Source organism: Mycteria americana, chromosome 8, assembly GCF_035582795.1.
Source record: "Mycteria americana isolate JAX WOST 10 ecotype Jacksonville Zoo and Gardens chromosome 8, USCA_MyAme_1.0, whole genome shotgun sequence".
In the NCBI taxonomy this organism is placed as follows: Eukaryota; Metazoa; Chordata; class Aves; order Ciconiiformes; family Ciconiidae; genus Mycteria; species Mycteria americana.
This window is the reverse complement of record NC_134372.1, coordinates 12341427-12353607: the sequence shown is the minus strand read 5'-3', so window position 1 is coordinate 12353607 and position 12181 is coordinate 12341427. Positions and strand designations below refer to the sequence as shown.

Sequence of the window (12181 nt, the reverse complement as noted above, 5' to 3'; positions counted from 1 at the left end):
CTCTCTTGCACTTTTCCCTAATCCAGCTAATGAAAAGTCTTTAACCTCGCCTTGCTCTGTGGCTGCTGGTGCCTCTGCCAGAGTTGGGCTGCTGCACTGCGCTTGGCCTCAGCCAGCTGTGGCTGTGTCCTCTGCCTAAATCGCTTTCTGAACTGTCTCCAAGGCTCCGGCTGCTGTTCCAAGCCCCTGTCTTATCCTGCCCTGCATCTGCTCGTGATGCAATTCCCGCAGGAATGGGGAAGTGTGAGGAGGAGGGGAGCGTGTGAGCAGTGGTGTGGGCAGCGGCTATAGTACATCTATCCCTACTGAGAATGAGCACAATGCAGTCCTGGAAATTGGACCCAAACCCGGTGCCCAGAACAGCCTCTGCAGAGCAACAGCAGGCCAAATCCCACTAGACAGTCGGATTCCCTGATAGCTGTAGCTCTGAGATGTTATGGGAGGAAAATACACAGATTTGAAGAAATTAAGGGATCTGAGGAACGGAAAGGATGTTTGGGGTATGTGGAGAGGGGTGCTGTGTTGATGTGTGGAGTTACTTCTTCCTGTGGCTTTTCCTGGAGTCTCAGTGCAGTCCATCTTGGTAGACCACTTAATAAAAGGCCCTACTCAGGGCCAGCTTCTGAAAGTAGTGGTTCAAGTTTTAGCTAATCTTAATGCTTTCCCTCATGTTAACTCAGTACTTGTCCTGTCTCCTGAAGGCTCCCTGTGAGCTCTGATCCTGGCCAAGCTCTGCAATAGCAGAATCCAACTGCCAGTGACATGAGCATTACGGAGTGGGATGGCAGCATTGTGCCCATTCAGGCAAACTGAGGCACCGAACATTGTGCCCATTCAGGCAAACTGAGGCACTGATCAGGCAAACTGAGGCACTGAACTGCGACTCCCCCACAAGCATCCAACAGTGGCAGAGTTTAAACCCAGTTTTCTCCTGCCTCCTCCCATGCTCTTTGCCTGGGGCTCTCAGGAAGGTAGACACCCTTGGTCCTCTTAGAGCAGCGTATTTTCTGGCTAACCTGCTGCCTCTCTACCATCTGCTGAAGTCTGTATGTCCTTCCAATGCAAAGCCTGTGTGGGAAGAAGGCAAAAGTCATCACGCAGCCAGTGATCCCAGGACTGGAGAAGTTTCAAATGAGGAGAAATAGCCTTTGTTTCTTCCCGGGCTGCACGGCTGTGGGGCTGGCCCCAGCTCCTGTGCATTTAGGGGCAGGCAGCCCTGTGTCCCTACTTCAGGCTGGCAGGCTCTGGTCCCTTTTGGTGTAACAGACCCAATGTCCCTCTGCCTCTCCGGGGTAAGTGCCCCTGAGGAAGACTGTCCCGAGGGGGGTGGCAGAAGGCCACCCTTTGCCCAGCCCTGAGCCCCAGACAGGTGCCTACGCTCCATGCTGCACTAGGGGCTTTGTGAGCAGCACCCAGGGCTCCTCTTCTATTTGCAGAGATAGGAAGGAGGTCGGAGCTCCTTATCTGTGCAATCCTACCTTCGGGGGGGTGTGTGAGGTTGGTCCCCTTGGGAAGGAGGGATAGAGGCTGCAGGCGGCTTCCATTCACCGGTAGCCTTTCATCCTATGTCCCAGGGCCACAGCCACCCTGTCTCCATCCCTGTTTACTGATGGGGCCGATATGGCCAAGGCAGGAGGGGTTGCAGGTTCCCCTAATCGCCTTATCACCGGGCCGGACAATCTCAGACACTCAGAGGATGTTTTGACTGCGCTGAATTACAATGTTTGTTGTTTCTCACTCCCAATAATTGACATTTGATAGCGACTACTGTAAAAGCGGCCGAGGTGCTGGGGCTGAGGCAGAGGAGAGGCAGGGACCCGGGCGGTGGGGAGCCCCGCTCGCTGCCCCTGGGCAGTTTGGGAGCAGGCGGGGAGTCCTTTGCCCCTCTCCCCCATGGGGACAGGGTGCGGAGGGGCTGCCGAAACTTCCCGCGGATGCGCTGGGGGCAGTTCCCCTCAGGCAGAGCCCGATCCTCTCCGTTTATGGCTTGGGCTGTTTGTACTCCCCTTGCATTGTTTTTCTCTGCAAGGAAGAAACCAGCCGCTCGGCCCCCGCTCCCGGAGACCCGGAGCGATGGGGTCACCGGCGGGGGGGAACGAGGCCGGCCCCGACCCCAGCTCGGGGCGGGACGGGACACGGCCGGTGCATAGCGGTCCTGCCCGGGCTGCGGGCTCAAAAAGCGGCTTTTAAATTTTTTTTGAAAGACGCTAAAATGCAAACACCGTTTGCACGCCTCAAAAGGGGAATTGCTGAAATGACGGGAGGGCTACACAAAGCGGGGGAGGAGGGAGACCGGCAGGGAAAGGCTCCCGGGAGCGGAGGAGGCGGCAGCGTCCTGCCGGTGAGAGCCCCGGGGGAGGGCGGCTCTGCACCCACCGCCCCCGCGGGCTGCCGTCGCCGGGGGATGCTGGGGGGCCCGGGCCACACAAGGAACGCCAGGGACGCGCAAGGTTAAGCCACTCACTTTAATGACAACTCGCTGATCTCCATCAGCTTGTACAGCAAAGGGAAACGCGTACGAGCGGGCGGCGGGGCGAGGGGCGGACAGTGCATTCCAATACTAACTCACGTTTTAGTGCATAACCCTACGGGGACCTGGCAGGTCGGAGTGTCTGTATTCCTCGGCCGGGGTGGGGTGGGGAGTCTGTCCTCATCCCTGCGCTGGCGAGAGCCGCGGCCGGCCCCGCTCCCGACCCGGCCCCGGGCGCCTGCGGGGCGCAGCCGAGGCCGGTGTTAGCAGCCTCGCAAGGGGAGACCTGGGGCTGGCGAGAGGCTTAACTGGCCGGACAGCGGGGACCGTACGGGAAGTGCAAAAATTAACGTGGATCTCAATAATAATTAGTATAGAGTAAAAATTAAAAAAAAAAAGAGAGAGTTGCAGGGCTTGGCTAGCTGTTGTTGGGATCAAGTCAAGCAAAATGACCGGCTGCTTTGCAGGAAGGAAGGAGGGAGGGGAATTACCGGGGCAAAGACCCCGGTGAAGGGGGAGCTGGGGCTGGGGCCGGGGCCGGGCGCAGGGGTCGGGAGCTGCGGGCAGCGCCGAGCCTCCCTGCGCGGTGCCCGCCCGGCTCCGCACGCCGCGCAGCCGTCGCACGAAATACTGAAGGCCTCCCCGCTGGAAATGGCCGCCACGCTAGTGAACTCCGCCGGGATGCTACACTGAACCGTCCTCATCCCCCCGCAGCCTGGAAACGTCCCGAGACCGGCTCGCAGGCGCGGCCGAAGCCCCTCCATCCCCGGCCCCGGGGTCTCGCCGGTGGCCGTGGTCCACGGAGGGGAGCAGGCTGGGTGCGGGGGCGGCTCTACCAGGCTCGGATCCCGTGCAACGTGGAGATCCCCGCGTTCCCCTGCGGGATGGGCGTCTGCACTGAATTCAAGTCCCCTACGCTGAAGTTCATGAAGTTGTTGCCGGCCGCCGAGGGCTGCATGGTCTGCATGGACGGGTAGTTGCAGTTGTAGTTGGCGTTGCAGGCGGGGCTGTTGTAGTTAGTGTACGCGGGGTAGGCGTTGTAGCTATAGGGGTTAATGCTGACATTGTACGGCGAACTGTAAGGAGAAGACTCCCCCAGGCAGGGCTTCCCATCGCGCACCAGCACCGGCACCGCTATCCGCCGGGGGGGAGGGATGCCCACCATTTCGAGGGTCTGATCCTGTCTCTGCCTTTTGCATTTATACCTTCGATTCTGGAACCAAATTTTCACCTGGGTGGAGGTGAGCTTTAGGACGTTCGCTAGATGGTCCCTCTCGGGAGCCGAGAGGTATTTCTGCTGCTTGAACCTTCTCTCCAGTTCGTAGACTTGGGCTTGAGAAAAGAGGACGCGAGGTTTCCTCCTCTTCCTCTGTCTGGGGCGCTCGGGATCTTCCAGGTCTCTTTTCTCCTGCTCCAGGCTCTTGTGCAGGGAACACAGTTCTGCAGCAAAATAAACGGGCAAAGGAAAAAGGGGGAGGAAAAAACACCGTGCAAAAAAATAAAGCAATGTTCAATAAACCACCTGCACCCGGAGCGAGGCCCGCGTCCCCGGCCCTTCCCCGGCCCTTCCCTTCCCCGGCCTCGCTGTGCCTCGGCCCCGCAGGCCGCCGCGACGACCCGCTCCTGCGGCAGCGGGACTGGCCCAGCCCCGCTCTTTAAGCACCTCTTTAGCGATTTTCCGTCGGTCTTTTTTTGTTTGTTTGTTTGAAAACAAGGACGCTCCGTGCAGTGATGTGAGCGGCGACCGCCCGTGCGACAGCCTGGATTTATCGCATGTAGCCTCTGTACTGAATCCCACCCTGACCCCATGGGCATACACTCAGCCGAGCGAATTAGAAATCAGATTTGTGGCCTGATTTCAGGACAAGCTCGAGGCCTCGCGTGTCATCCTGTCCCGTGGGGCAGCCAGCGCGGCCGCGGCCCCAGCCCCGCTCGGGGGAGCCGCCGGGGTCTCCCGGGCCGGGGTCGGTGGGACGCTCCCCGCGGGGGGTCTGTCCCGCTCCTGCCCCGCGGGGCCTGGGAGGGGATGAAAATGCTTTCCCTCCCCGCGCTCTTCCTCCCCCGGGCCCCGGGGCCGGGCGGCAGGCGGGAGCCGAGGCCACAGGGAGCCTCCCCCCCGGCCACAGCCCCGCACCGTGCCCTCTTCCCCCGCCGCCCCGGGGAGCCCAAGCCGCCCTCGGCCGAGCGCCCAGCCCGGACCGGGGGTCGCCTTCCCCCTGCCCTCCCTTTTTGTCAGCTCGGGGGCCGCCGGCCAGCACCACCGTTGCTCGCTGGCTTTACCTTTCTTGTCCGCCTTGGCGTCCTTGGCCGAGTCCATTTCCACGTAGCTTTTAACGTAGTAGGAGCCGGGGAAGGCGGCGGCGGTTTTGGCGGGGTGCGCCTCGGGCAGCTCCTCCCGCAGGTCGGGCAGGGCCGGGGGCTCGGCGCTGTACGTCTCCTGCTTGAAGGTGGCCAGCATGCAGGAGGGGGAGGACAGCGAGGAGAGCTCCATGGAGGCCAGGCCACTCTGATGCTGTTCCAGGTTCAAAATATCCTTGACCGAGAAGGGTGTCGTTGTCACAGGGCTAGGAAACATTGCGGAGGAGAGCGGGGCAGTGGCCGGAGCCCAGGGTCATGGAAAGGTAGGTGAGGAGCAGCCAACGTGGAGCAGTGGTGGAGCGTGGGCTCACGGAGGGGGCACATAGCATTCCCGCGAGTAGCCTTGACTTGTGCACTGGAGGCAGGTAGGACCAGACCATAAGGGAAGGGAAGGAGGGACTAGGCAGTTTTTGGGTGACTTTAGCTTTCTATTGGCCAACATTGCAGTGATGGTATGAGAGATGCAAAGTTCCATGTCACCTAATATAGTAATACATCTCAAAAACATCCCCACTCATTTAAAGGGGCGGCACTGTATTTATCTAGCTTTTCCTCGCCGAGTTTGTTGGTCCATTAAAAAAAAAAGTCCAGAATGGCCTAATGTGTACAAAGCCACTATCTGATGCCATCTATCATACAGTCAGATTAAATAAACAGGCCGGGAGGAAACCATCAACCAAATATGTGCTGATTTCATTTTTTTTTTAAGCGAGGGAACGGAGGTTTCGTTTTTAGTGTTCTGCAATATCCGATCGCAAAAACTAGAAAACGGGAGTTCACTGTTGTGTGAAGCGTGCTCAAGGGGAAATCCGCGCTTAAGGTTTATACAGATATTCTGAAGCAGCACAACGCCCGCAAAATCCAGCCGACAGGAGAGAACCCCTGAACAGCCCCTGCCTGGCTTTGGAGGGGGAAATGCCGGTTGGGCTTCCTCCACTCCTGTTTGTAAAGCTTTCCAACAAAAACCCAGCACTGTCTGAAAAAAAACAACCAAACAAACAAACAAAACCCGCGACTTGAAGGCGTTGCAAAATATACAGGGGTCCTGGGGGCAAGAGAGGAGCAAGTCAAAGCAGCCGGCCGCTGGGCTGCGGCCGGGAGCCGGGGGCGAGCCCCGGTGCTGGCCGGGTCCCCGCAGCCCGGGCGGGCGCACGGCTGTCCGCAGGCCCCTGGATTCACGGGGCAGAAGCGGGAGCTCGGTGATTTAAGGCCCTCGGGGTTGCTAAAATAAACCTTAGCGGCAAAGTCGCAGGTTGAGGGGGGGCGTTACGGCGCTTTCTGGCTTCGGGGGGCGAGGAAAGAAAAAATTTAAAAAATATCCTCCAGCGACTTCTCCGGTGCGGACCGCCCGGCCCCGAGGGCAGCGGTCCCCCCTCAGCCCCGGCGCGGCCGAGCGCGCTGGGCGATACGGCGGGGGCCGCGGAGCCGGGCAGAGAAGCCCTGCGGGGGTGCGGTGAGTTGGGGGTCCCTCGGCCGGGCCCTGCCCGGGGAGGCCGCGGGGTCGCGGGGCGAGTTTTCAAATCCTTCCCCTTCCCGCAGACGGAGGAAACCCGCCGAGGCGGGTGAAAAGGCGGGCACCTGCCCGCAGCTGCCCTCTCTGGGCTGCTCCTTCCTCAACGTGCCTCCTCCCACTCCCCACGAGATTTTGCGTCTCGGCACCCTCGGGCTCCCTTCTGGGGAATTAGTTGAGGGTATTTTTGCGGGCGATGCTGCTGTGACTTTCGTCCCGCTCCCTGGGGACCGCCGGCTGGTGCAGCGGCAGCGGCCCCGGCGCTCGCAGCCTCTTGCTGCAGCCGTCTGCTGGTGTCCCGGGAGCGGTTTGCTCGCGAGCCAGATCCGGATCTTGCGGAGCGATCAGTTGGAGCGATCAGTGTTACAGGAGCGATCAGTGTGTGCGGGAGCGATCAGCGTGTGCGGGAGCGATCAGGGTGTACGGAGCGATCAGGGTGTGCGGGAGCGATCAGCGTGTGCGGGAGCCATCAGCGTGTGCGGGAGCGATCAGGGTGTGCGGGAGCGATCAGCGTGTGCGGGAGCGATCAGGGTGTACGGAGCGATCAGCGTGTGCGGGAGCGATCAGGGTGTACGGAGCGATCAGGGTGTACGGGGAGGCCTGGAACGTTGCTATTTAATGAGGGGAGGGGGGCGGCCAAGCGGCCGTCGCGCCCTTCGCGGCTGCGCTTCCTGCGGACTTCCCTGGGAAACAGCTCGGAGGGGATGTTCCTCGCTTGCAGGAGAAGGGGTGAAGTGCCCGGGGAAGGCGGAGGCAGCCTCGGCAGCCCGGCTCAGGAGAGCGGCCTACGGCTGGACCTTGCCGGGTGTCTGCGGCAGCCCTTGCCCTCCGCACCGCCCGGCGGTCTTTCTAACCTCGTTGCCTCCTTTTTATTACAAGCTAGCCGGGATAAGTTAAATAAATACTGAAATAACGAAGCGACCCCCATTCCCCCCCCAAATCCAGACCCGCGGCCGCAGGTTCGCCTGCCTCGGTGGCATCCACCTCCCTCGGGACGGGAGAGACGGGCTCCAGCGCTCCCTTCCTCCGTCCTGGGGCCCAAAACGCCCTTCCCGGGCCGGGCCCGGAGCTCGCGAGGCAGCGCCTGCCCCGGAGGTCCCCCTCTGCCCGGTGAACCCGGAGGGGAAAGCGGCCCCGAGCCGGTGGGGGTCCGACCTCGGCCGCTCCGGGCCCGGAGCGCGTCCCCGGCGGGGCGGCCGCGGCGGCGGGCGGAGAGCTGCCGGCCGAGAAACTGCGATGAATTGCGGATTGACGGGCTTCCTCCAGACCCCCAATCACACGGCGGCTCCCGATCGATGTGGGCCCGGCTGCAGAGGGTGGAAGTGATTAATTGAACGATAAGCCGGAGCTATCATTTGGAATGTCATTAATGCGTCGGGGAGACATTCATTGGAGACAGACAGCGTTATCTCCGCTTTATCTTCAACAGTGCATCACTTTTAATACTGCAGTTTAGAAACAAATGGGGGCTTTAGCCTTAGCCCTTCTCTTCGTGTTTATATTTTTGGAAGAATCACAACTAGTGGGAGTCCCGGGCTCGGCCCCTGATAAATGAACATTAGCACTTTTTAGAACTACTGTATCAACAAAAAGAGCTGCAGGGCCGCAATAATTGGTGAAAAAGCAAACACTCCGCAAAGAGAGGCCAGGTCTGCTCTGTGTCCGGCTGATTGATGAATAAGTTACTGACACACAGCAGCTCACGGACTTTCCGGGTCGGGGCTCAGCACCCATTCCCTCCCCCCCCGCTTTCTCTCTTTCCCGGTGCTCTCCAGCAGCCCGCTGAAACCAGGCTCCGACTTGCAAACGGCGTCTCGGCCGAGGGCAGCCGAGCAGAGGGGACAAAGGCGACCGGTTCACCCAGCTCCGGACCCTGCTTGCAGCACTCAGGCGCCGCGGCTCGGTCCCCGTCCCGCCCAGCCCGGGGTGACCCGCCCGGGTGCCCGGCTGAGCCCCGGGGCAGGGGTGGAGGGAGGCATCACCCGCACCTCGGGCTCTCCCAGAGATTTGCCCGCCGTGGGGTCGCTTGTGATGGCAGGCCAGTGGGTGCGAAATTCGAATCACGTTTGAGTAACACGCAAAAAAGAATGAAGGGAGACAGGACCCCGGAGGAGCGCCCTGAAACACCTTCTCCAGCCCACCCATCCAGCCGGGACCCAGGCCCCGTGGATGTACGTGGGGGAGACGCGGCGAGCAAAGCCGCTGCTGTTTTCCTGGCTGGAAGGGGAAAGGGGGGGGTGCCCTGCTCCTCCCCGCGCCTTCACGCCGTTTGCAGGTTGCTCTCGCTGCCCTCCCGGGACTGAGCCTGGCCCCCACGCCCAGAAAAGCCCCTCGCAGGCAGGGGTTGTCTTCCACACCGGCTCGTTGCTTCTCTCCGGGATTGCTAAATGCGTGGGGTTTTTTTTAAACTTTTATTGCTGAAAACAAACAAAAAAAAACCCCAACCCCGCAATTAGCTCCGAAGAGCACATCCTCTCTCCCCCTGAGCTTTCGACACCTCGGACTGTTTAGAGAGAGATGGGGCCTTTTAAAAAAGTTTTCCTCTTAATCCCAGTCGGTTAAGATGTCCAGGGCCCCCTCCCGCTCTAATTCCCGGCTATCTCCCGAGGACTCTGTTTATAACCTCACCAGTGAACGCTGGGGTTTGAAACCTTGTCACTAATTGAGTGCTAACACTTCAGGTGCTATAGATTTGTTAAGAGCCAGTAGTCCAGAAATAGCCTGTTAGGGTTTCCTTGCGAGAACTTGTGCCAATCTCCCGGTTCCCATCGTGGGCGGCGGGAGCCACTGGGACCTCGGGATCTCTGCGGGTCCCCGAGGGTCTTTTGGCCAGTTATTTCTTCCAAACGATTGGAAAGGGATGCTACAAACCGGCGAGCCCTGGTTGAATAAATCCTTCCGGCGTGATAGCTGGTCTGCTGTGCGTGTCCGCCGTGGCGGGGTCCCACCCGGGGTCCGGGGGGGGGGGCCTGGGGGCTGCGGGAGGCGGCTGGGGCCGGGGCAGGGTTTGCTTTCACCCCTCTGGATTTCTCCGGAGGAAAACGGCTTTGGAGCTGTCCAGGCGCTCCACTCTGCTGCAGCTAAAACCTTCTCCTTTTCTTGCTACCTTTTTTTCCCCCTTTCCTTCCACACACCCCTATTTTTCTTCTCCCCCCCCCCCTTCTTTTCTTCCCCCCCGGTCCTTTCCAGCTGTAACGACACCCGCCTTTCCCGGCCGCCCCTCTCTGCTCCCAGCGCCGGGGCTGCCCGCGGGGAGAGCAGCCGCGCTCCGCGGCCCTGGCCTCCCCGACCTCGGGCATCGCGCGAGAAAAAGAGAGTTTTGACCTTGGCGTGCAGGCGGCCTTGACGAGGGGCCTCGCCTCTGCCCGGTGGTCGGGACTGCTGCGCCGTGAGCCGGGCGGGCTCCTGGGGACAGCCCCGCTACCGGCGGCGGGGCGGGGGCGAGGCCGCCGCTCCGCTGCCATCCCCGCCGCCGCGGCTCCGCTCCGGCCTTCGGGGCTCCTGCCCGCCGCTGTGGGATCCCAGCTCGTCCCGCCCCGCGCTCAGGAGGGCATCGGGCCCTTTCCCGCCGTGCGGACCGGCTGGCGAGCGCTGGTGCAGCCGGGCGGGCCGGCGCCAGGGCACAGCACGCGAATGCAGCAGCCGGAAAGCACCGAAGTGTCTTCCCTTTATTTCAGGACAATTTACGCAAGGCCCGGAATAGAACTGCCCCCGCCGTTTCGGGGTCGGTACCCCCAGCCCCCGCTTTCCGGGCAGGCCGCGGGCAGCACGGGAGGCGCGCCCGGGAGATAGCTCGGTCGCCGCTTTCCGCCTCCGTCGGTGACTCGGGCGGGGTGACCTGGGCAGAGAGACTTGGACAGCAAATGCCACGGTGGATTTTCCCCTCCTGCCCTGGGCTCCGTGCCTGGAATCTGACAATTGAGCTAGCTCTGGCACCTCGGGTGCTGGAGGTGTTTTTTTCCCCCCGGCTGAAGCGAAAGCTGGGAGCCGGTCAGAGAAATGAAAAGCTTTAATTTTACCCTGCCTATAACTTTTTCTGCCTGTAACTGTGCTGGGTGCGCTGGTGAAGAGAGCGGTCTGGGATTTCGTCTTCCTTCCCCCTGCCCCTCTCCCAGCACTGGGGCGTCCCTGCAGCGATCGCGTTATTACCGCTGGCTCCAGGACCCGCCGTTTTCCTGCGCTCGAGTAAAAGCCTTATAAGGCGGCCAGTTAATTACAAAAGCGCTTGTTCGTTACGTTTCCAAGGGGAACGCACACAGGGCAGGAGCAATACGGTTATTTTAGGGACGGGAAAATTGAACGACTGAAGAGACTTTCATGTTTAGTAAATGCAACAGCGGTGACACACGCGTCCAGTAGTACCCAGGACGCACCGGTGTCTGGCGATGAGAAAACTGTTCTAAAAACGAAATACCTTCCAGGCACTATGGGCTGTTTCGAAGGACAAAGCTCTAAATGCGGCGGGGCTGCCCTGCCCTCTCCCTCGGAGCTTTGGCCCGATCTACCTCGCCTGGGCGGAAAGGTTCCCACCGGCTCTGGTGGGAATGGGAGCAGCGCTTGGCTGGGAAGCCTGAAACCGCCGCAAGGATTTCAGGGTGTTTGCAGCTTGTCTGTCCGCACGATGTTTTCCAGAGGAGATAAAGGTCTGACTTCTCGGGTACTTCCTGCTGGCCGTGCAAATCCGATCCGTCTTGCGATGTCACCGTGCGCGCTTTGCGCTCCCCGGGAGGCCGGGGGGGCCGCGCCAGGGCGCCGGGCCAGGGCAGCGGGCAGGGTCGGGGCAGCGGGGCCCTGCTCCGATCCCCCCCGGGATCCGGGTCTGCCCTTGGCCGCTTAGCGCGGAGAAGGAGAGCGCAGCCCGGAGGCGGAGGTCGGGGGGAGCCATATTTAACATGAGACGGTGTTTGGGCTCTATTTGTCTTACAAGTGACTCCCTCCCCGTCCCGAGATGAGGGAGCGGCAGCGTTCCCAGCCACCGCCCCGCCCGGGGGTGCCGGCTCTCAACCCCCCCGGGCTGCGGCAGGTTTCGCTCCGGGGCTGCGGGTTCCCCCGGGGCTCCCAGCAGCTGGAGCCAGCCCGGACCCTCTGGGAGAGACCCTTCCCGAGGGGATCAGCTCCGCCGAGACGTGTGGGAGGATGAACCCGGGCGAGTAGAGTTACAGAGCCCTGACCCCCACCTCTCCTCTGGCGTCTCCCAGCGATGTCCCCTCTCCTCCGGCGAGGGCCCAGCCTGTGACCCACAGCCGGGAGGCATGAAATCGGCTGCCGCAAGGGCAAGCCGCGGGACCGGGGGGGGTCCCTGTCCCCGCCGAGCTGCCCCCTCCGCCCCCGCTCCCGCGGGGCCTTTGCGGGTGGGTGGCTCTGCCTTTCCCCCTTGTCCCCCGGCACCGGGAAGGCGGCTTCCTGAGACGGCCGCGTTTCTTTCCCGCACTTGCCGTGGTGCAGCTGGGCTGCCCCGGGGAAGGCACGGGCGGGACGGGGCGGGACGGGTCTCACCCCTGTCCTGCAAAATCCCCCAGCCGTCCCCAGAGTGGCTGCCGCTCCGGGCGAGAGTGCAGGGCGTCTTCCAGGTAATAATAAATAATTTTTAAAAAACACAACACGCCCCCCCCAAACACAAACAAACAAAATAACCCCCAAACTCAACAAAAAACAACCAACAACAAAAAAAAAGGAAATAACCCCCGCTGCCCCAGGCCGCTCGTTTTTGCCCCGAGACGCGCGGGTTTGGCGGAGCCGGTTCCTCCTTTCCCACCGTTGAATTCTGCAAACGGAGGCGCCGGGAAAATGGGCTCCGCGCAGCCCGGCGGGGCCGGGGCCGGGGCCGGGGGGGCCGGGGCGCT

At 61.5% G+C, this 12181-nt stretch overlaps 1 protein-coding gene across 1 annotated transcript; it reads right to left on the bottom strand.

The window, feature by feature from the left end:
• Positions 1 to 2457: 2457 nt before the first annotated feature.
• On the bottom strand, positions 2458 to 5216 carry NKX2-5 (NK2 homeobox 5). Its single transcript, XM_075509980.1, has 2 exons — positions 4751 to 5216; positions 2458 to 3910 (listed from the first exon to the last, which is right to left on the bottom strand). The coding sequence occupies exons 1-2, from the start codon at positions 5043 to 5045 to the stop codon at positions 3303 to 3305; spliced, it is 903 nt and encodes a 300-aa protein (XP_075366095.1). The 5' UTR covers positions 5046 to 5216; the 3' UTR covers positions 2458 to 3302.
• Positions 5217 to 12181: the final 6965 nt, after the last annotated feature.

Bases quoted from the DNA above. Each gene is read 5' to 3' on its own strand.
- NKX2-5 (XM_075509980.1), bottom strand. From the start codon at position 5,045: ATGTTTCCTAGCCCTGTGACAACGACACCCTTCTCGGTCAAGGATATT. The intron at 3,911-4,750 runs GTAAAGCCAGCG...ATTTTGCTGCAG, and splicing joins CGCCAAGGCGGACAAGAAAG to AACTGTGTTCCCTGCACAAG.